This window comes from Limanda limanda, chromosome 17, assembly GCF_963576545.1.
Source record: "Limanda limanda chromosome 17, fLimLim1.1, whole genome shotgun sequence".
NCBI classification, from domain to species: Eukaryota; Metazoa; Chordata; class Actinopteri; order Pleuronectiformes; family Pleuronectidae; genus Limanda; species Limanda limanda.
Window position 1 is genome coordinate 1,202,332 of NC_083652.1, and position 23,130 is coordinate 1,225,461.

At 42.9% G+C, this 23,130-nt stretch overlaps 1 protein-coding gene across 1 annotated transcript in view; it reads right to left on the reverse strand.

Annotated features, from left to right (window-relative positions):
• jupb (junction plakoglobin b) overlaps positions 1-22,186 on the reverse strand; it is a 57,110-nt gene extending 34,924 nt beyond the window's left edge. Inside the window, exons 1-4 of the mRNA XM_061089799.1 lie at positions 22,171-22,186; positions 21,490-21,726; positions 964-1,217; positions 639-877 (exon numbers count right to left, since the gene is read on the reverse strand). Of these exons, the coding sequence (XP_060945782.1) occupies positions 639-877; positions 964-1,217; positions 21,490-21,726; positions 22,171-22,186 (746 nt within the window). The remainder of the gene's footprint in view (positions 1-638; positions 878-963; positions 1,218-21,489; positions 21,727-22,170) is intronic.
• Positions 22,187-23,130: the final 944 nt, after the last annotated feature.

Sequence of the window (23,130 nt, forward strand, 5' to 3'; positions counted from 1 at the left end):
TCCTCCACATACTTTGATCAGCAACAGAACTCTGCACATGTTTAGAGCTTGGCTTTATTTTCTGTCCCCTTCCATCATACCTGTGGCTGCCAAAAAATACAATGTTCCAATAGGTCAAAAATAATCAGCTTGTACAGACGACCTATGTGGAGGGGATCTCTTTTATCCAAATATATATATTTTTTTCTGTTCGAAAAATATAATTTCACAATTAAACAAAAAAAAGTACAGTTTATGTAAATGTAATCATTATAATTAATATAAAAATTATGAACCAGATTATCAGATGAATTTGCAGCACCCTTCAGTATTACCTTTTTTATCTGCACTAAATTTCTCTATGCTCATCTTCCTTTTTAACTCCATTCATCAGGTAACCAGGAAAACCACCAAACATGAACACTAATGCTTTTCTTTTACTGCTCAGATTTCATCGAGTTCATCAAACCAACTTGTTGATTATATGTTAATGATGTGTTTAAAACATATTTTCTACCCCCATCAAGCCAAAAATCTGTTTTAGTATTTAAGCGATTTACTTGTATATTCTTTACAACAACAAAATACTACTTCCTCACTTTCTTCTTCGAAAGAGAGAATTATCAGCCGAATCTGTCATCGAAATGAAGTATATCTACCTCAGCATGCGGACCAGTGCAGGTATCCCTCCAGACTTAAATATGGCCAGCAGACCCTCCGTCTGGTGTGACAAACTGTGGAGCACGCTGGCTGCACAACGGGCTGTCTCCATGTCAACTGCTGTCGTCATGGCGCGCACCACTGCACCCACCATGGTCGGAGACTGTACTAGAACCCGTCGACTTGCCTCCTTTCGGGTCAGCTGATTGACTATCATGGCCGCCTTGTTCACCACAACCTAAATGTGTGAGACAATAAATTGGTAAGCTTGAATATGGGGGTATGTAAAATTGTGATACAAGTGAGAGGGTTGTGGCAGTGTACCGGATCCTCATCTGCCAGCAGCTTGGTGAGCTCTGGCACTGCCCTTGTTGCCAACTCAGCATCATCCTGGTAGTTTATCAGGTGGACGATTGCTGTCTTTAGCAGCTGAGAGGGCTCAGCCAGTCGCTGCACGTTGCTCTGCTGTGACGGATCTGATTGGAGTGGCATGGCTGCCTCTCCCTCCACCAGGGTCTCTGGGAACATTGCGGCCCTGACTCGCTGAGCCCGCGTAAGTGAGTACTGTGCTTCTAGGTCTGTTGGAGGGAAAGGGAGAGAAAGAGAGAAAGAATCACAAAGTGAGAATGTGTTATTTTTTGTTACTACATCAGTGGTTCATTAGTCAACATTCAACAAATATATAATCTGACTACTGCTGACTTTGGTTTAATCTAGACTAAACAAACTGCACATGGAGCAGCAGTAGCTACAAACTGGTTTACAATTTAGAAGTGTCTTTTTTTTTACCTTATCTCTCAGAGTTTTAATATGTTTGTAGAAACCATCATTACTAACCCTTCCACTCTGACTATCTCCTTAAAACTTGTTACAAATTAAAATAGTTGATGCACAACGGCTTCATTCATGGAGATTCCAAACAGATTCCTGGCCTGACTCATAAACCTCCCTGTTATATGTGACAGGGAGAGTTTAGAGTGGTTCCCCCTGCATCACATCCCAAAGAGATATTCACACAATATCTTATTTTATTTTGTGGCTATTAATAGTTCAAATAAGTTTAAGATGTGATGCATAAAATTAGGATAACAAGGTATTTATGTAGTGTCTTTCAGCTTTAAAGGTGATAAAGCTTTGGAATAACTGCTGAAATGAATTGAGAAAAACTCATACATCTGCTACTGGACCTAGAGGGTAGGGTGACTTTTATTACTTCCTAACTGGGTGGTAGATGATACGTCTTGTTGAGCCACAGGTGCTATCACCATTAAAGATGATTGTAGTCAGCCTAAAGAGGAATATCTGTTTGATAGATGACTCAATGATCTCAGAGCTGGTAAGAGATCTTATTACCATCAACCTTAGAGGGTGATAGTACTTATGTTTGAAAAATGTTTCCCTGCCAGCAACACTATGTACAGTATTTTGTGTACTCAGATGTCTGTGATTGATCCTAGAATAACGTAGGACTCACACATGCGTTTCAGGCTTCAACTGTAAAAAGGAATTATTGTAAAGCATTGATGATGGCGAATTATTACCACTAAACCATTTGTCCCATTTACACTTTCAGTTGTCCCAATGTAACACACACTATCCCTGATGAGTTGTCTTAGCATTTTATTTAGTTGGTTACCATCAAAATGTCCTGATTAAATCAAGGTCCATCCGCACACCTTACTGTGGATGCCACTATATATTGACTATATATTCACCCTGGGACTCTATAAACTATTATGACTCTGGACTCTTTATTCTTTTGACATCTGCCTCTTTAATGAAGAGTTTTCATTTTGATTATAGATTCGTTTAGCGTCTATTTTCCTTGTGTTTGGATTTATGTTTTCTCCCTGAGTTCTGTTTCCTGTAGTTTTTGGTAGTTTCTACTCCATGTGTGTTTCCCACCTTTACTTCCTGTCCTGGTCCTGTTTCCTGCCCCTGTTATGGTCTGCACCAGTTCCTCATGTGTTTTACCTGTGCCCAATTCCCCCTGCCTCCCCTGTGTATATAACTCTCCGTGCTTCCCTTTGTCTTTGTCAGTTCGTCATTGTTCATGGTCGCCTCACCACCCGTTGTCATTTCTCATTCATCACCCCTCGCCTGTAAGTTCCTTCTGTCTCCTAGTGTTACTTTGGTTTTTATGTTTAGCCTATCTTGAGAACTTTGGATTCCAGTGCTTTTCTGTTTATGGACTTTAGGATTTAGTTTGTTCTGTAAGAACTTTGCTTTTTTTTGTTTGTAACGTCTAGCCTTGTCTCATGCCATACATACTCCCTTGTCTCTTTACAAGCTGTACCAAGGTCAGGTTATAGTTAAAGAGCCAACTACCAGTACACTGTAGTGTCTATGCTCATGGAGTTTCATATCCAACTCGGAAGCCTCAGATAAAGAGACACCTTCCAGTCTTGGTGGGAGAGGCAGCCGTATGCTCCCCGGGCGCCGTACATGGCTGCCCACTGCTCTGTGTGTCCTGCACCAGATGGGTTAAAAGCAGAGGTTAAATTTCCCTCCTTGCATGAGTGTGCTTGTGCATGTCTGTGCATGTTATTGGGACAGATAAATGTATCTTAATCTTAATCTTTTGAGTATTTCACCAGTGGCAAGACGTAAGGACACAATGTGATTTGGGAATGCATACTTTAGAATTAACTATCCACTAGGACCTGAACACCTACATGTTACATAGAGAGTGACCATTCATGGATGATGTGCTGTTGGAATGGGTGATGAAAGTAGAAGGAGATATATGGGGATACTGTGGGGGACATCTTCAGACTTGGGGGTGACAATTGCTTGTGTTACTCTGTTGGCGTTCGTATATTGTTTAACCTTCCGGGACTTTGATGCATCATGTCTACATTTAAATCTTCTGCATAAAACATCAGCTGCTGCCTGAAAACCTCCATAACACAGACTATACATAAGTTCTGTCTCTATACAAACTAATAAACTTATAAGTTCGTTTTTTTTTTTTTTTCTTCATTGTTTTTATTGCAGTTTTTTTGTTTCCATTCAACAAACAAACAGTGTCTACAAAACAAGACACAAAACAAAACATACATGACAGCTCTTACATGAGGGATGAACATATGGCATGATACAAGAGGTGGTGAATCTCACAGTACACGAATGTTGTTCAAGTCCACAGCAGTCCTTTTAATAGGGTGGAGGAAAGGTCTGGACCGATATAGTCCAAAAATGGGCGCCACACTCTGTAGAACTGTTCTACACTGTGATGTATGACATTGGTAAGATATTCTAGAGGGATCAGTTCAAAAATAATTTTTGCGCCAACCACAGACAGAAGGGATCTTGTCACTGATCCACTGCAAAATAATATTTTTCCTAGCTGCAAACGTTAAAATATTATACAATCTTTTATTGACTGCTGTTTTCAAACAGTCACTTGGGAGACCTAGATTTAGGGATATGGGGTCCATTCCTATATTAATATGAAAAATTCTCTCTATTTCACTTATAACTTCAACCCAATATCTTTGAAGTTTATGACAAGACCAGAAAAAATGAGTTAAAGTTCCCACATCAGTTTTACACTTGAGACACAGAGGGGAGAGAGAGCGGTTGAAGAAATGCCTGCGGGGAGGGGAAATATGTAATCTGTAAAATCTTAAGTTGTATTGCTCTTGTCCGAGTGCAAATTGAAATCTTTTTTGCAAGAGACCAAATGGTATCCCACTTGTCTTCGTCTATGGTCACAGACAACTCCATCTCCCACACACCTCTGACCCCCTGCGCACCAGTTGTAGAAAAAACATTAAGTACATGGTAAAATGAGCTCAGAGACACTTTCAATTGTTGATGAAACAGAATCCTCTCAACAGCAGATATTTCAGTGTGATCAATAAGGATTGTGCTATAAGGGCGGTGTGGCCTAGGGGGTAGAGTGGGCGTTCTCCAACAAGAAGGTTGCCGGTTCAATCCCCACTCTTCCCCATCTGCATGCCGAAGTGTCCTTGGCAAGGTACTGAACCCCTAACTGGCCCCTCATAAATAAGTCGCTTTGACAAAAGCGTCAGCTAAATGACATGTAATGTAATAATGAGTGATATAATGCCGTATTTGCAAAAAGCGAAAGAAATCTTGTTTGGACAATTTTTATTTGTTAGTCAGCTGTTCAAATGACATATGCTTATCATCTGACAATAGGTCACTGAATAAGTTAGTTTGTATAGTTTTAAATGAATGCTGGATTTCTTGGATTTAACGATAATTAATATGCTTTCCGTGGATTAGTGAAAGCCCTTTTATTCATAAATGTGGTTTAACAGGGGTAAATGACAACTATTAACCATATATGCTGTATATATTGCTTGTTATTATGATAAAGAAAACATCTGTTAAGTATTAATTGTTATAGCTGTATTGATTTTAAGATCCAATAATGCAGGGGGTCCACCAGACCCACAAACAACTCTGTTAGACACATATATTGCACTTCTGTCCATCCTGAGAGTGATTCCTCACATGCGGCTCTCGTTGAGGTTACTACTATGATGCAAGGATGATTTTGGTGTGTTTAAGGAAACACTTGAACTTGAACTTGACACCTTCAGGCTTTCCTGAGTTTTTGAAACTTGTTTTCGTGGATTGTTCGAGGCATATTTAGAGAAAAATTATCTAGTACAGCACTTTGCATTATTTTAAATGCATACATTACGAGAAGTTTTACTAATGAGCAAAGTAGTCCATTTTAATTTCTCTGTCATGGGTTTATTTATTTAAAGAATTGCATACACATGGACAACAAATATGCATGTGGTTCTGTTTTATGCTGCACTGGATATCTGTTTACATAAATGTGCCAACAAGTTTGTTAGTATATGCAGGACATAAATTCATTCAAAAAAAAAAAGGGGGGGAAACAATATACATTTCACTTTGATAGAGCAGGAAAATTTATAGAAATTGTCAGGGCTGGCAGAATGGCAGGCGTGAACCCATTAGCAACGACACGGAAGCAGAGTGGGAATGAGCAAAGTTCTCGGTTTATTAAACTTAGCAGGGGTCAGGAGCGAGGCAGTCAGTCTGATACAAACAAATCCGAGAAGGAGCAAGCAAGAGGGAATCCAGGATAGACAGAGCCGAGGTCAGGCGAAAAGGGAAGTCCAGGGGAAAAGCAGGCAGGTCACAATGGGTATCAGGGAGGAGATTAGTCAGGAGGGAAAACGCTGGAAGGTCACGGGTTTGATCTTAGATACGTGGAATGTAGGATGGACCCTCATCGCCCGGGGAAGTTGAAGACGAACTGTAGCCAGGTTAATGATCTGGGCGACCGGAGAAGGTCCCACAAACAGTGGAGCCAATTTTCTAGATTCCACCCTGAGTGGGAGGTCACGGGTCGACAGCCAAACCCTCTGGCCGGTCGTGTAATGAGGCGCCGGGGTGCGGTGTCGATTGGACCCTCTCTGGTACCGATCAGAAGAGCGGAAGAGCGCAGAGTGGGCCTGCCACCAGTTACGACGACATCGCTGTATAAACGTCTGGACAGATGGAACTCTGGCCTCCCGCTCCTGTACAGGGAAAAGTTGGGGCTGGTATCCTCGGGAGCATTGGAACGGTGTCAGCCGTCTCCTTGGCAGATGGCAATTTGGGTAATGGAATGAAATGAGCCGACTTGGAGAATCGGTCAACGACAGTGAGAATAGTGGTGTTACCGTCTGATGGCGGAAGTCCAGGGACGAAGTCGAGGGAGATGTGCGACCATGGACGATGGGCAATAGGCAGTGGCTGGAGCAGGCCCGAAGGAGCGTGACGGGCACTCTTGTGCTGGGCACAGATCTGGCAGGCTGCGACGAACTCCTTTGTGTCCTCTTCCATGGAGCCCCACCAGAAGCGTTGCCTCAACAGAGCAAGGGTGCGTCTGATCCCTGGGTGGCAGGCAAGGCGAGAAGAGTGTCCCCACTGGAGAACCTGAGAGCGGAGGTTAGCAGAGACAAACAGGCGATCAACAGGACAGGCACTGGATAGTCAGCTTGACCCTGCTTCACCTTATCCTTGATGTCCCAGGTTAAGGCGCCGATAACCACCTGTGAGGGAAGGATGCTCTCGGGTACTTAGGGACCACCGTCTGACTGAAACTGCCGGGACAGGGCATCAGGCTTGACGTTCTTCGATCCTGGGTGGTAAGATAAAGAAAAATCAAAACGGTTAAAGAATAGAGCCCACCTGGCTTGACGGGAACTCCTGACCGGATGTATTCGAGGTTCTTGTGGTCGGTCCAGACCACAAACGGTTGCTCCGCCCTCTCCAGCCAGTGTCTCCACTCCTCCAGAGCCATTTTGACCGCCAGCAGCTCTCTATACCCAATGTCATAATGCTGTTCGGCAGATGACAGTTTTCGGGAAAAAAGGCACATGGGTGCATCCTCTGATCCTCTGCCGACCGCTGAGAGAGGACTGCTCCAACCCCGGAGTCTGATGCGTCCACCTCCACCGTAAACTGACGCACCGGATCTGGAAAAACGAGAATGGGAGCAGACGAGAATCTTGTTTTTAACTCACAGAATGCTTTGTCAGCAGCAGAGGACCACTGGAAGGTGAGTCTTGGGGAGGTGAGAGCCGTAAGAGGAACCGCCACAGAACTATAATTGCGGATAAAGCGACGATAGAAACTTGCAAACCCCAGGAACTGCTGCAGCTTCTTCAGAGTGGTGGGGATTGGCCAATCAGCCACTGCTTTTACCTTTGTGGGGTCCATCAGGATCTGACCAGGCCTAATGATAAACCCCAGAAAAGTGACCTCGGATGCATGAAATTCACATTTTTCGGCTTTTACGAAAAGCTAATTCTCCAAGAGCCTCTGGAGAACACTCTGGACGTGTTGAACATGTTCTGATTCTGAAGTAGAAAATATCAAGATATCGTCCAGGTATTTAACAGGTCTAACACAAAGATATTCAGGAAATCCCGGATAACATCGTTGACCATAGCCTGGAAAACAGCAGGAGCATTAGTCAGACCAAGTGGCATCTCAAGGTACTCATATTGTCCACTGGGTGTGTTGAATGCAGTCTTCCACACGTCCCCCCACCTGATACGAACCAGGTGATAGGCGTTTCGGAGGTCAAGTTTAGTGAAGACTGTCGCCCCTTGCAATAGTTCGAATGCAGATGAGATGAGTGGGAGGGGGTACCTGTTTTTAATGGTGATGTCGTTCAGGCCTCGATAATCAATGCAGGGCCGAAGGGTCTTGTCCTTCTTATCCAAGAAGAAGAATCCCGCACCTGCAGTAGATGACGAAGGACGGATAATTCCAGCAGCCAGTGAGTCATTGATATATTTCTCCATGGCCTTGGTCTCAGGAGATGACAGAGAGAATAATCGCCCCCTGGGTGGTGAGGTTCCAGGAAGGAGATCGATGGCGCAGTCATACGGGCGGTGTGGAGGAAGCGAAGTGGCCCGTGCTTTGTTGAACACGCCCTTTTCGTTGAAAAGCCAAGTATTCCGATGGAACTCCACTAAGATCTGCAACCTCATTAGAATCAGAGGAACCTGAGGCAAGTGATGACGCAGATCTGAGGCAGAACGTATGACAGTAGTTACTCCACTGGAGAATGGAACCGGAAACCCAGTCAATGTGTCTTTTTAGCCAGGGGTCCCCCAGGATAATTGGTTGTTGAGGTGCATGAATCAGGTGAAACCTGAGAAGCTCTGTGTGGTTACCTGATATGCCCAGGCGAAGAGGAATGGTGCGGTGGGTTACTGTGCATAAGAGACGGCCATCCAGAGCAGTGGCTTTGATGGGTTGGCTCAGGGGCTCTTGCTCAATGCCCAGCTGTTCAGCAAGTGCACGGTCCAGGTGATTGGTGTCGGCCCCAGAGTCAATTAGGACAGAGACAGTGTTATTCTGTCCTTTGCAGAAGAGCTGGGCATGGATAAGGGGCCGAGAGGGCTTTGCAGAACTAGTAATGTGGCTCTACAGCATCCTCGGAATCTCTGGTGAGCCTGGTCTTTTACCGGACAAGATGACACGTAGTGACCTCCCTGGCCACGGAACATGCAGCAGTTCTCCACAAAGCGCCGCTGTCGTTCCACTGGTAACAGCCGGGTCCTGCCGAGTTGCATTGGCTCTGCTGGTGTGCTGCGCCCGCAGAGCCAGCTCATCTTTGATGACGTCAGAGAGACCGTTGTGGAAAGCGCCCCTCAGCGCGGAGGAATTCCACTCGCTCTCCGCGGCGATAGTCCGGAAGTCAATGAAACAATCCACCACTCGCCGAGTCCCCTGGGTCAGGTTGAGAAGCCCCCAGAGTATAAGAAAGGACCGGCAGGTACCCGGAGCTCCGGAGAACCAGTCGGGAGCATTGAGACGAGGTTTCGGGCCGGAAGCAGCACGAGCGGGAGGACTGGCCGGCTGGGAATTCGTGACAAAAATAGGAAATTGCCAATTTGGTTTGGTTCTTTGATGAAACACTGCTTCTATTGTTGTATAGATTGTCTTCCTAAAAAGGGTATATGTAATTTACAGTTCATTTAAAGACAATTATAAGCTTGCTCACTGATCTTGGGGGTATTTAGGTATACTTCTTATTAACAGAAACTCTCACTATATGTGGTTAAGCATAAACCTGCCCTCCCTGGCCCTACTCACTCAAGACATCACACTTTACATTACACTATGGTTTAATATTTGAGTATAAGTATAAATACTAGTACAGTGCCCATAGTTGTCTTGGCCTGTGAAAATGCTGGTTGCAGTTTTCTCTGTGAAACTGTCAAAGTGACCTCAAGCAAAGACTGACTCTGAACCCTGAAGAACCCAACAAAGATAGATAGATAGATAGATAGATAGATAGATAGATAGATAGATAGATAGATAGATAGATAGATAGATAGATAGATAGATAGATAGATAGATAGATAGATAGATAGATAGATAGATAGATAGATAGATAGATAGATAGATAGATAGATAGATAGATAGATAGATAGATAGATAGATAGATAGATTACTTTAATCATCCCCGAAGGGAAATTAAGTCATCATGGCAGCCGGTATATTTGAATACAATAAAATACAATAAAATAAAAAACATTGAGGTAGAAAGAATAAAAACACAAACACAAGATAAACAGGTAGATAAGGTGCAGTGGCAAGATGATGGTAATAGTACTGATGATATGATGGTAATGTTATTGTTACACAGTATATAAAAAAGTACAGTATATATAGTATATAATATAACATAATATATATTTATATATGATAGTAATTATTCCAATATAATAGCAGTATATAGTAATAATGGCAGCAGCAACAGTATACATAATAATAGTAAATATAATAATAATAACATGTACACATTTATAAATAAGTGTATATAGACTTATATATACAAAGAATATACGATATGATATGATATATAGTAGAGGTATAAATATAAGTATTTGACTATACAATAGATAATATAATATACTATGAGTGTAAGAATATGTAGACAGAGTGTGCAAAAGACAATATTATTGTATAAAATGATATATAATATCAAAATGGTTTATATTGACACATATCACATATGATGTGAAGTAAGTGTATATGGAGCGGAGTGTTGTACAGGGTACTAAGTTCAAGGAGACAGGTATGTTTAGTGCAGTTCTGTGATGGTGGCTCTGACAGAGGTGGATGAGTTGTACAGTCTTATTGCGGTTGGGAGGAACGATTTCCTGTATCGTTCCTTAGAGCAGCGGGGTTGAATGAGTCTGTGGCTGAAGCTGCTCCTTAGCTTGTCCAGTGTTTTGTGGAGGGGGTGAGAGGGATTGTCCATGATTGCCAGCAGTTTTGCCAGTATCCTGTCCTCCACCACCTCCTCCAGAGTGACAAGCTAAGAGCCAACCACAGATGAGTTTTTTCAGTCTGTTGGCGTCTTGCAGCATCTTGTTGCAGACATTGAAGGACCTGAGCCTCCTCAGGAAGTAAAACCGGCTCAGGCCCTTCTTGTAGACGGCCTCTGTGTTGGTGAACCAGTCCAGTTCATTGTCCAGTGTGACACCCAGGTACTTGTATGCAGATACCACCTCCACATCCGTCCCACCGATGCAGACAGGAGAGGGCAGGGGCTTGTTCCTCCTGAAGTCCACCACCATCTCCCTCGTCTTCGCCACGTTGAGCTGCATGCGGTTCTCCCTACACGACTTCACAAAGCGTTCAACCAGGTCCCTGTACTCAGCCTCCCTCCCGCCCTCAACACACCCCACAATGGCCGTGTCATCAGAGAACTTCTGCAGATGACACGACTCAGTGCAGTGCTTAAAGTCAGCAGTGTATGTGGTGAAGAGGAAGGGGGACAGTACAGTCCCCCTAGTAATCTCACAAACTGCGGTCTGCCCGTCAGATAGTCATCGACCCGAGTGATGAGGGGAGCACTCACCTGCATGCCCTCCAGTTTGGCCTTCAGCAGTCTGGGCTGAATGGTGTTGAAGGCGCTGGAGAAATCGAAGAACATGATCCGGACTGAGGTGTTGGGTCTGTCCAGGGAGGAATAAGCCTTCTGCAGCAGGTAGATGATTGCATATCAACCCCAACATGGGGCTGATATGCAAACTGCAGGAGGTCTTGTGATGGGCACACCAGTGGTCTAAGGGTGTGCCAGGACCAGTCTTTACATGACCTTCATGATGTGAGAGGTCAGTGCCACCGGCCTGTAGTCCTCCAGTGCAGCAGGACGTCCTTTTTTGGGCACTGGGACCAGGCAGGATGTTTTCCAGAGCACTGGCACTCTCTGAAGGTGTAGGCTCAGGTTGAAGAGGTGCTGGAGAACTCCACATAGCTGGCTGGAACATGCCTTCAGCACACGAGGGCTGATGCGGTCCGGTCCCGCAGCTTTCCTCTGTTTGAGCCTCTCCAGCTCTCTCCTCACCTGGCTGGCTGTGATGTGGAGTCCAGACTGGGGGGTGGGGGATGTCAGTGGTGGGTTTGAGGGTGGAGGTGATGAGGGTGGTGCAGAGAGGTGTGTGTTGCAGTAGGTGGTGGGGGGCTGTGGGTGATGTGAGGATGTCCTGGGGGTGGGAGGTGTGAAAAGGTCTGTGGTGAAAGCCAGCGGGGGGGTGGGGGGAGGTGGTGACGGGGGTGGTGAGGGGCAGGGGGTGGTGGGGGGTTGTTGCTCAAAGAAGCAGTAGGGGCAGTCGTAGAGGCAGTTGAGGGTCGGCTGGGGGTGGGGGTGTTGGAGTTGAACCTATTGAAGAACGTGCTCAGCTCGTTCACACGTTGTTCATTCCCAGCTGCTCCCCAACCTCTCCTCTGGAAGCCGGTGATCTCCTTCATCCCACTCCAGACGTCCCTGGTGTTGTTGTCCTCCAGTTTGTGCTCCAGTTTTCTTCTGAAGTTGTCCTTGCTCTCCCTGATGCTGCGCTTGAGCTCCCTTTGTACCCGCTTGAGTTCTGCTCTGTCCCGTGATCTAAAGGCCCTCTTCTTCTCGTTGAGAAGGGCCTTCAGGTCGCTTGTTACCCACGGCTTGTTATTTGGGTAACAGCGAACTTCTTTAGTGGGGATGGTGTTGTCTATGCAGAACCCAATGTACTCAGAGACACAGTCAGTCAGGCCATCAATGTCCTCACCATGTGGCTCATACAGAGCATCCCAGTCTGTGGCCTCCAGCGTTTCCACGCAGTGTTTCCATGGCCTCAGGAGACCATTTCCTCACTGTGACTGGGTGCTGCTGAACCACAGGCTTGTATGATGGTGAGAGCAGGACTAGGTTGTGGTCTGACCTGCCCAGTGGTGGCAGTGCAGTGGAGCTATATGCATCCTTAACATTTGCATACAGCAGGTCCAAAGTCTTATTTTCACGGGTGGAAACAGCTGCTCCTCCAGTCACCAGTCCGTCAAACTCCTCAAGTTTGCGGACGACACCACCCTCATTGGGCTCAACTTCTGGTGAGGATGAGTCCGCCTACAGGTGGGAGATTGACCATCTGGTGACCTGGTGTGATCTGAACAACCTGGAGCTCAATGCTCTGAAAACAGTGGAGATGGTTGTTGACTTTAGAAGGAACCCAGCCCCACCAACCCCCATCACCCTGAGAGACTCCCCAGTCGTCACTGCGTAGTCCTTCCGCTTCCTGGGCACCATCATCTCCCAGGACCTCAAGTGGGAACTGAACATCAGCTGTTCAGCTGATGTTGAGGGCTGAGGGTCGCTTTTCTATCACTCTGAGACCCCCGTATATCCGCGGCTGGGGCTGTCGCAGGCAGGCTTCAGCCCGCCTTCGTCCCCCCATAATGCAGACGCTTTTGTGAAACCTTTCTCGGCGTGGTCTTCGTTCCTCCCGCCCCCATCCTTTCCAAGCCGACCCATAGACGATCGCAGCGCACCGCCACGGAGGAAATGCACCCGGAGCCAATTGAAGACCTCAGTCTTCAATTTGCTGAAGACTGAGGACCCAACCCTAGTAATGAGCGGATAGCGGGGAGAGAGAGAGAGAGAGAGAGAGAGAGAGAGAGAGAGAGAGAGAGAGAGAGAGAGAGAGAGAGAGAGAGAGAGAGAGAGCAGGTGTGTGACATGCGACTATTTAGTTTAGCTGTGATCAGTAAAATCTGCAGTAGGGTATCAATAGGGTACCTAACCCAACACAACAACAATCACAAGTCATTTCTGAGTCAAACCTTCCTCCTTATAGAGCACTGAGAGGCAGCTGCCAAGATCACACCCCATCCTTCCAAAGATAGAAGAGTTCAGCTAATTATTAACTTATCTATAACAAACTCCTGTTTTTCCTTCTGCAATTTATAACAATGTGGCATTCCCCCCCGACTAAGATCAGTTTCATTGACATGCTTACAGGAGTCTAATCATTGGCCCTCAGGGGAAACTCATTGATGTGTAACAGCCGATTAAAGAAATCAATAAGAACCTTTTTACAACTTGATGAATCCTCAAATCCTCAAATTGAGTCAGAAATTAGCATGTTAGAGCTTCTATTTATTATAATGGAATATATTTAAATACTGAGGAAACATTGGTTTGTGTAATTGTTAGTAATACGAGACAAACAGTGTCGTATGAGCCGCTTTGAGAACAAGAAGAACAACCCGCATCCAACCCACTTTAATACTCATAATAATGTGCAGTCACTTGTGTCACTTGTATACATTCCCTTTGAAAAGCCAATGTAACAAGACCTGTAGCTCCTTTAATCCCAAGACTGCATGTCAGTTTGAAGTATAATAACAAGCTTCTTGGATTGTACTTCATCTACAGTAGGTGTGAAACAGGGCAGAACTACATCATGTCTCCCTGTGGGTAGATACCAAACCCTCTTGTTCCCTTTTCAGCTCACCTCAAAGGTTGAATCTGATAATTCACAAGAAATTGATCGAATGTTAAACCGTAAGTGCCTGTGAACAGTCAATATAAGTTGTGATGTTTTAAAATTGTATTTGGATAAATTCTGTTTAAGTATATATACTTCCTGGTTTGTAGTGCCGGACAAATTTAAGTGAATGGTGGTCCATTTAACTTTTGGCAACCACGGGACCTGAGGCTGAACTTTAATTGGTTGTTGCAGATTTTCCACAGCAACCAGCCCTCTGCAACCCGGACACTCCCACTTTTATTCACACCAAATAGGTTTGATTTACATTTTTTTTTTAAATCGAATGTGATTGGTTGACCCTCGATGCCGTGGCAAGTACGTCCACCATCACTGATTCACTTGCGAGCTGATATGGAGACTTCAATTTGAACTGTGGCAAATATGGTATTTTCTTTACAAAAAGAAACTTTTAAAAGAAAAAGAGGATAAAGATACTTGTTTCGGAACGACGAGATTTACAGATTCAGCAGCGGGCAAGTGATGAGGACGAACTTACAACCGGAGATTCTCCCCTTCTTATGAAAAACAGAGGTGACTAACTGGATGGCATGAAAGTTGCCACAGTCACTTAGACACAATGGGCCTCATTCTGTGCTTAAACCATGCCTACGGACGTTTGATGCACAAATCTGGGATTTATCACCATTTTCTTACCAACATTTTTTTGCAGAGAACGGAAAAATTTCAAACTTCCTCAAAAAAGTGCGTACGTAGAAATTAAGGCCTGTTTGTCCTTAAAAACACATCCCCTTTTAACTAAATGCATAGAATATTAAAATTTCAATTATTAAGATAAACAAGTCTTTAATAGACAATTTAATGTATTAATGCAATGACCAAATATATTAACCATGACAATTACACACTTTCATCCTCATCATTTTTTGTCATAATTAACATTTTCAACTATACCATTTAAGATTGTTAGTTAACAATAGAGTATATAAAAATGTTCATCTTGAAATGTAACAGTTTGGGCTTTTAAATGGTTTATTGGTCTATAATTGATCGTTCAATCCCAACAATTTCTTGTGCCATCATATTATGCATCTGTAGCTCATTTTAGCTGTTTAATTGGTAGCGTGATGGTAAGTAAAAATGCCTTATTTAAAATGTATGCTTTACCTTATTTGTTTATCCTAATTTTTCTGAAGCAAATGACCACACACACACACAAACACATTTTCAGTGCATTTATTTATTTGCAAAGACATCCATCAACTGTTTCAGTAATGTTTTCTATTCCTGTCGTAGTTTCCTTCACTGCATCCAGGAGAGTCAGCTGATTTTGTACAATCTCATCAGTTAGGACTTCGGCATGCTGACGAAACTCCAGGAAGGAGGCCTGAGAAGTGAAAGGTCATTTGGCGCTAGCAACTGGGAGTGAGAGGTCTTCTGTCCGTCAGCCTCTGCTCCTGCGTCATCCATGCTTATACAGTTTTTTTCGATTGCTTAAACACTAAAATCAAAAGTATTACACAATTATCAAAACCTTACACTCAAGGAGAATAACATGAGCCCAGATCTGCACCACTATAAGCACAATGTCAGCTTCACTCTTTTTGCAAAACAATACACACAGTGATTTGCAAAACACTAAACACACTTGTATACATTAGACACAGAAGTATATGAAGATGTCACTTCCTTGCAATTCCTAAGCACTGACTGTCAAATGACCACCCTATGAGCCAATTGGTTAAACACAGCCATCGGGTGTGCAAACACATGACTGCTTAATTGTAGACACACCAATCCGGTTTAAGCACTATACAAAAGCAGCAGCTGAGTTCACCTGACTTCAACAAAAATGGAGCTCGTGCTCAAAAAAGAAGAAGAGTGAGGGTGAGAGGGGGAATCCACGGAGGAGGAGAAGGCTGCAGCATGAGTATGTGGAGGTATGTATTGTTCACTTTAGAACTGTGATGTTGCATACTGCACACGTAACCTTTATAATGTAAATGTACTGTATACCAGACCTATGCTGAACTACACAATCTTGTCTTTCACTGTATTTCAGAGAGTTTTACAGATGGATGATGAGGAAATCCCGCATGAATTCATATCCATAGATGAGGCAGGGTTCAACCTGACAAAAGCAAGAAGGAGACACAGAAATACCATTGGCCACGGGGCTATAATCAATGTCCCAGGGCAACGTGGGGGTAACATCACCCTTTTCGCTGCCATTACACAGAATCGGGTCCTCCTCCGTCACGCCAGTAGGGGCCCTTACAACACAACTCACATTCTCACATGTTTGGAGCGATTACACAACATCGCCACAGCAGTAAACCACATGCTCCAGATGCAATACACTGTCATCTGGGACAATGTGTCATTCCACCTCTCTGCTTTGGTCCAGAACTGGTTTCAACACCATCCACAGTTTACAGTACCATACCTTCCACCATACTCTCCTTTATTGCAGTTTTTTTGGATTGCTTACACAATAAAATTAAAAGTAGTACACTATTAGCAAAACCTTACACTCAAGAAGCAAAACATCAGCCCATATTTGCACAACTATAAGCACATTGTCAACCTCACACTTGTTGCAAAACTCTACACACAGTGATTTGCAAAACACTAAACACACTTAACATACATTACACACAAAAATCTATCATGAAGTCACGTCTTTGCAATACCAAAGCACTGACTGTCAAATTACCACACCGTCCAACCAATTGGTTCAACACAGTCATCAGGTGTGCAAACACTATAAAAAGCAGTAGGTGAGTTCATCGTTCTCCAAGCACAATGGAAAGAGTCAGAGAAAGAGTAAGACGAGGAGGAGGAGGAGGACGAGGAGAACGAGGAGGACGAGGAGGAAGAGGGGAACGAGGACGAGGACGAGGAGGAAGGGGAGGAGGAAGGGGAGGAAGAGGAAGAGGAAGACAAGAAGGTGCTCAAAGAGGACCGAATCTGACAAATGAGATCCACGCAACACTGGTTGACCACGTTGTCAACCATGGCCTGACGCTGAGGGAGGCTGGACTGCGAGTACAGCCAAATCTAAGCCGATATACAGTGGCAAGTGCGATGAGAACATTTCGACTGGAAAATAGGTATTGTAAAAATATCATCATATCAAAAACATCTGCACGGTTTCAGTCACTGCTTACAGTACTGTATTCTATGCACTATCAGCACTTCTGTTACCATTTCCTGTGAAATTACTGTACTATTGTATACTGTTTGTTTTTTTTGAACTACAATAATTACAGTATTATGAATCTCAATCTCAATGTCAACATTTTGGTCGTGTTGAGAAATAAATGAGTTTCTTCAGTCTGCAACATTGGTCTTGTGTAGTGTTTGATGAATTTACATTATATTTGTACTTTGTTGATAGTAGCCTACTCTAATCATAGGGAAGTAGAAGTGCTAAAAGTGTTTTAGGTTTTATCACAGCAGAGTGTAACTCGTGCAAACAGAGTATAGTAATGTGAAACGTGTGTTTCATATAGTAACAAAGTGTGGTTTTTAAAAAGAAGTGTATAGTTTTTACAAGAGTGTTTAATTTTGCAAAGGATCTGTAGTGTTTTGCTAATCGGGTGTGTGGTTGTACTAATTGTGTGTAGTGTTTTGAAAACACGGGCCCTATTTTGAAAATCGTGCTTAAGCAATCGAGAAAAACTGTAAACCCAATCAAAGAGTTTTTCTCTGCATGGCGGTGGAGGATTTACGATCTCCGGCCCCAGGCTCAGTTAGTCCTCATTGAAACCTGAACTGGATACAGAATTTTCTGTTTGTCTGATATTTGCTGAGCTTACAGTGTTATGCACACTACTGTAGTAGCATGAAAACTGGGATTGGTTTGTTGTGATTCTCCATGTTGACGGATTTGGGTATATGGAGAGAAATAAATTCTATTTTCTTGAGTCTGCAGCATTGGTGTTGTGTAGAGTTTGGTGAATTTATTGTCTATTTGCACTTTCTCTGTGTACTTCACTTACAGGACTCTAATCACTGAGAACTGGAATTGCTAAAAGTGTTTTAGGTTAGCAACAGCAGTGTGTAACTGGCTGAAACAGAATTAAGTCATATGATGCATGTGTGTTTCATATGGTAACAAAATATGGTTTTGATAAATTAGTGTATAGTTTTTACAAGAGTGTTTCATTTTGCAAAGGATCTGAGGAGTTCTGCTGATTGGGTGTGTGGTTGTGCCAATTGTGTTTAGTGTTTTGAAACACCGGGCCCTGTTTTGAAAATCGTGCTTAAGCAATCCAGAAAAACTGTAAATCATATTGTTTACCCCAATAAATTAACCGTGACAAGCACCAATGCTTTGTTCTGATTTAACTGTATTTGTTAGATACAAAAGACAAGAAATTGCAAATATCTTCTAAACATGAAATAAAATACCTCTGGGTGACTGTTCTTGGTGGATGTCATCTCATTCATCATTCCTTGAACAAATTCGACTTAATGATGACTGTCCAATAATAGCAGCAGCCTCTTATCCTGTCAGATCTCATGTTCCTTGTCCTCCTCCTGTTTCCTTCTTTTTTTTCTTGTCTGCGATCGTCTTTTAGCATCAACTTTGATGCCAAATAATTTTTTTGTACCTGTGCCACTGACGGAACCTCGGGGGACACAGCATTCAGTGCTTCAGTTATTCCAGCCCAGACTTTTTTAATAACATCGTCACTCCGGATGACACGCTACAAAACGTGTGATTTTTTTGGCTTCCACCTCGAACACAATTATTTAAATTCCTGCTTGTCAATATGTAGAAAGCAGGTGGACCCAAAAATGCAGATGTCAGGTAAAATAACAGTGTCCTTTAATAAATGCTAAGGTTCTTAGTAAGAATGACAAGAATTTATCCGTTCAGCCCATCGCTCTCTTCATGAGACACCAAAACTGATTTGCTTTTATGGAGAAATAGGTAGTATGCTGATAGCAGAGAGCGGACATGCGCATGTTCATTTTAAATTATTCTGATTCACAAACATAGGCATGGTGTTCGGAACAAAATTGGCACATGTGAAACTTATTTTATGCAGAGTAAGAACATTTCTGCGCACATTTTAGTGAATGCGGCCCAAGAGGCTACATTTTTGTGGCAGGCTTAGCATTGTTCAGCAGCTCAATGAAGGATACAGGATTTGCAAATCGTGTGTTGTGTCTTTGTAGAGTCTGGTTTCAGTTTTTTTCTCCCCCCAAACCAATAAAAAAATAAATAAACATGCATACAGTAGGTTAATTCACTTGGTGCCTGCACAGATGAGCAGATGAAACACAGTGAGTGCGGCTGACATCTTGGGCTGCACAGAATATGCATGAGAACATGTCCTGGCATAGGAAGACTATGAAATGTTTTGTATGTTAACCAGACCCTTCGGGCTACAAGGATGCAATGTCTGTGATATTTTTGTCACAGAAATCCCATGACAAATCCAAAACAAACAATGCATTAGTCTCTGGCTCTCATGCATTTGCAGGAACTAATTATCCTCATCTGGTGCTCCGTTGATTTTGTATGTGTATGTCACTCAGTGCGTGAGAGGTAATTTTAATAATTTATGGAAAGGCTTTGACATATAGACAGATTTTAACTTGTTACTAGGGTGCATTTATTGTTGTTTCTTGTCTAGTTGTGGGTTTGGTTGATAATCAAAAAATGCAACACACTGCAAGAGTTACACTTAAACCCTTTGTATATAAAGAGAGCTATGGGAGCTAACTAGTGCCACCTAAGATGTGGGATGCTGTTGTCCAATTATTATTAGCACCACTCTGTCAAAATAAAGTTTGAAGGGAGCATGTCTGTGAAGATCTCTTCCTGCAGGTGTCAGGTGACTTAGAGAAAGCAGAGCATGACACAGTAAAATGAGCAGAAAACACGAAGAGTCTTCATATTTACTGTGAATGATTATCAGGCACTGTGGAAACTGATTTCATAGTGAAGACCTATATGAGTAGTAGTAGCAATAAAGGGTTTGCACTGCAGGAGGAAAACAAACCATGCAGAACTGACTTTACATTACCACTGTTTTAAATACTAATATTTCAATCAATCAATCGATCAATCAAATTTTATTGTATAGCCCATATTCACAAATCACAATTCGTCTCATAGGGCTTTAACATGGTGTGACATCCTCTGTCCTTAACCCTCAGAAAGAGTAAGGAAAAACTACAAAAAAAAACTTTCAGCCTCTGTTTTGTTTGAACAATGGAATAGAATAAAATACAGTGTGCTCACAGTATTTATATTTTGCAGGACTGAAAGAGAACCACAGCCGAACAGGAGACTGAAATTGTAGATATGGTTCATGAGAACAACGCTATCACAATCAGACAAATAAAAACTAGGATCCTGGCTGACCATGCTACATTTAGAAACGTCCAGACCGCCATCCTCTCTACATTAGACCGTATTCTTCATAGGAATGCCATGCGGATGAAACAAGTGTACAGGGTCCCATTCGAACGGAACACAGACCGCATCAAGGAGTTACGGCGAGAGTTTGTGCTTGTAAGTACCAAACATTCAGCACTGACACATGCATGTATTGTACCTGTTATCCAATATTGTTCCTTTTCTACAGTGTTTCACTGTAGCCCACTGTGTTGACCTCTCTGTGTCCATACTGTAACTTTCATTCTCATGCTGTCCGTGTCAGTACTGTACTGTTCTCTGTGTGTACTGAAATAAACCTTTTTTTGCTGCATATTTGTGTATCTGTTTTATGTTTGACAATGAAAAAAGTAGGCCTACACTGAGACAGTTTACAAAAGGAGAAATGGCTAATTCTCCAGAGTCATTGTCATTCATATAGTGTGCTCCATTTCGATGGTTGTGTTTTCAATTTTGCACTTCAGTGTGCTGTAAATGCTTGGAAGTGTGCAAGCAAATGCTTAGTTGTGTGTACTCAATAAATGGTATGTGTGTGTCATTTGAAAATATGGCTGTGTGTACCAAATGAAAACACGAGTTCTATTTTGTGAACAGTGAAGAGATTTGATGGCAAAGAGCCATCTTGCAAAGGGAGTGTGAGGTTTAGGATTTTGTGTGTGAGGTTTTGAGTTTTCTGTGTGCATTTTTGAGAACGCCGTTATTGTTTTGAAAAACGTGTGTTAACAATTGTGAAAAACTGTAAAGTTTTTAGCAGCATCGATGAGGGTAAACATTTTTGAAGGATAACTTCAATACTATATGTCAAGCAGTCCTTATATTTGTATCACACCATTAAAGCAGCGCTACCAACAAGTTTTTAACAATTGATCAAATCAATATCAGATTTATCCAAATCCATTCAGTACTTTCTAGATTAATAGTGTGTTGGATATACAAAGAGTTATACCACTCTTCTTGGTCTCCCTCTCTCCTCCTACACCACCCCCCACTTACACCCATCTCTCCTCTCACCCTAACTATCCAGGCAGATGTTTGCCAACTCTGAGTCTGGTTCTGCTCACCCAAGCACCAGTAAAGAGAAAGACAGTTGCAAGGACTGACACATAAAATAATACAAACTAAAAGACTTTTGGTGGAACGTCTCACCTGAAGGGCTCTCTAGTCCACTAGCTGCGGTGTCCCCTCCTCCTCCTCCAGCAGAGGCAGCGGTGGGGGCAGTGGTTGTGCTGGTTGTTGTACTGACGCCATACTTCTTATTGCCACTGTATTCTGTGCTGCTCTCATCATCCCGTACTGTGGTGGCTCCTGATTGGATTCCAGAGTCTGAGGCATAGTATGTCTGCTGCCACTCAGCCACCTTCACCATACTGTCCGCCTCACTCACTGCAGAGAACACCACAGGGCTGACGTCAAACACTGGTGATACGAGAGCCACTGCCACTACTACTGTCACTGCTGCAACTCACACTATGACTGATCAGAGTTTGTAGCAATGCTGCCAGTCCTACCTCTACAACTACTACTGCTAATTATACTGGTAGTGCTCATACTGCACATCTGCATGTACTGCTTCTACTGAGTAGCATTACTACTGCTACAGCTACATCTTAATCTTCAATTTATATTTTTACTTGTAACTATTCTTACTGCGTTAGTACTAGTACTAATACTCTCACAGTCTGCACTACAACTGATTATTATATTACTTGTACTAACAATGCTGTTAATTTATGCTGTTACTAGGTATTTATTTTATGTCATTAACATATGTGTTCATGTGTCAGAGATGTTTAAAGTAGGTAACAAATAATGCAACACAGCACTCACTTTGCATGGACATCATCTCTGTCCACTGGTACCACTTCCTTCACAGACTTTTGACCTGTAGAGAGAGAGAGGAATCCTTATCTCTGCAAACATGATTGCACTCAAGATTTAGTCTAATCATTTCTGGAGGATTATGGCTCTGATCAGGGCATTCAGCTGATCTGTACTCATGTAAAGTATTTTAACTTGATTTATGTTACTCATGTAAAGTTATTCTCATATACGAGATCCTGTATGTATGTACTAAGCCTCATATGGGTCCAGCTGTATTTTACGATTGAGAATGGGAATTCATACTGTATATTACAGCCAACATGTCCAGTCAGTATGTTCCGGTCAGTGATATCAGTTTCCGTGTTACTACTGCAGTAATTAAGATAATCAATCAAATGACTGATTATAAACAATTAATCATGAAGTCATTTGGAGATTTCTTTGTGGTATTTTAAAGTGTTTTATTTTTGTCAGTAATCCCTGTACAGTAGCAAGGAATAAAATGTAAAGCCCTCATAAACTTCAAAATCTTTGATAAGAACATCCTCGCTACTGTTTCTGCATTGGGAATAATATTTTTTTCATGACACCAAAAAGTGCCTGAGCAGCAGCTGCAACGTGCGAATGTCAGTGATGTGAAGCACAGACAACTCAAGAGAGCACACTTATCTAGGTCCCAGGAGCCAAGGCCACATGATAGGTCAAAGCATCCCATCTTCCCTGCCAAAAGCTCTTCACAGACCTCACTGCCATCTGGGAATTCACACTAACACTCAGAAAAAGAGGATGTGTGGGTGTGTGTGTGTATGTGAGAGCATGTCTGTCTATAGTTATGAGGGCCAATTTTGGTTCAATATCATCATTGTGAGGACATTTTGCCTGGTCCTTACAAATTTAATTGGCTGTTTGAGGGTAAAGACTTTGTTTACGGTTAGGGTTAGAATAAGGTTTTGGTTAGGGTTAGGC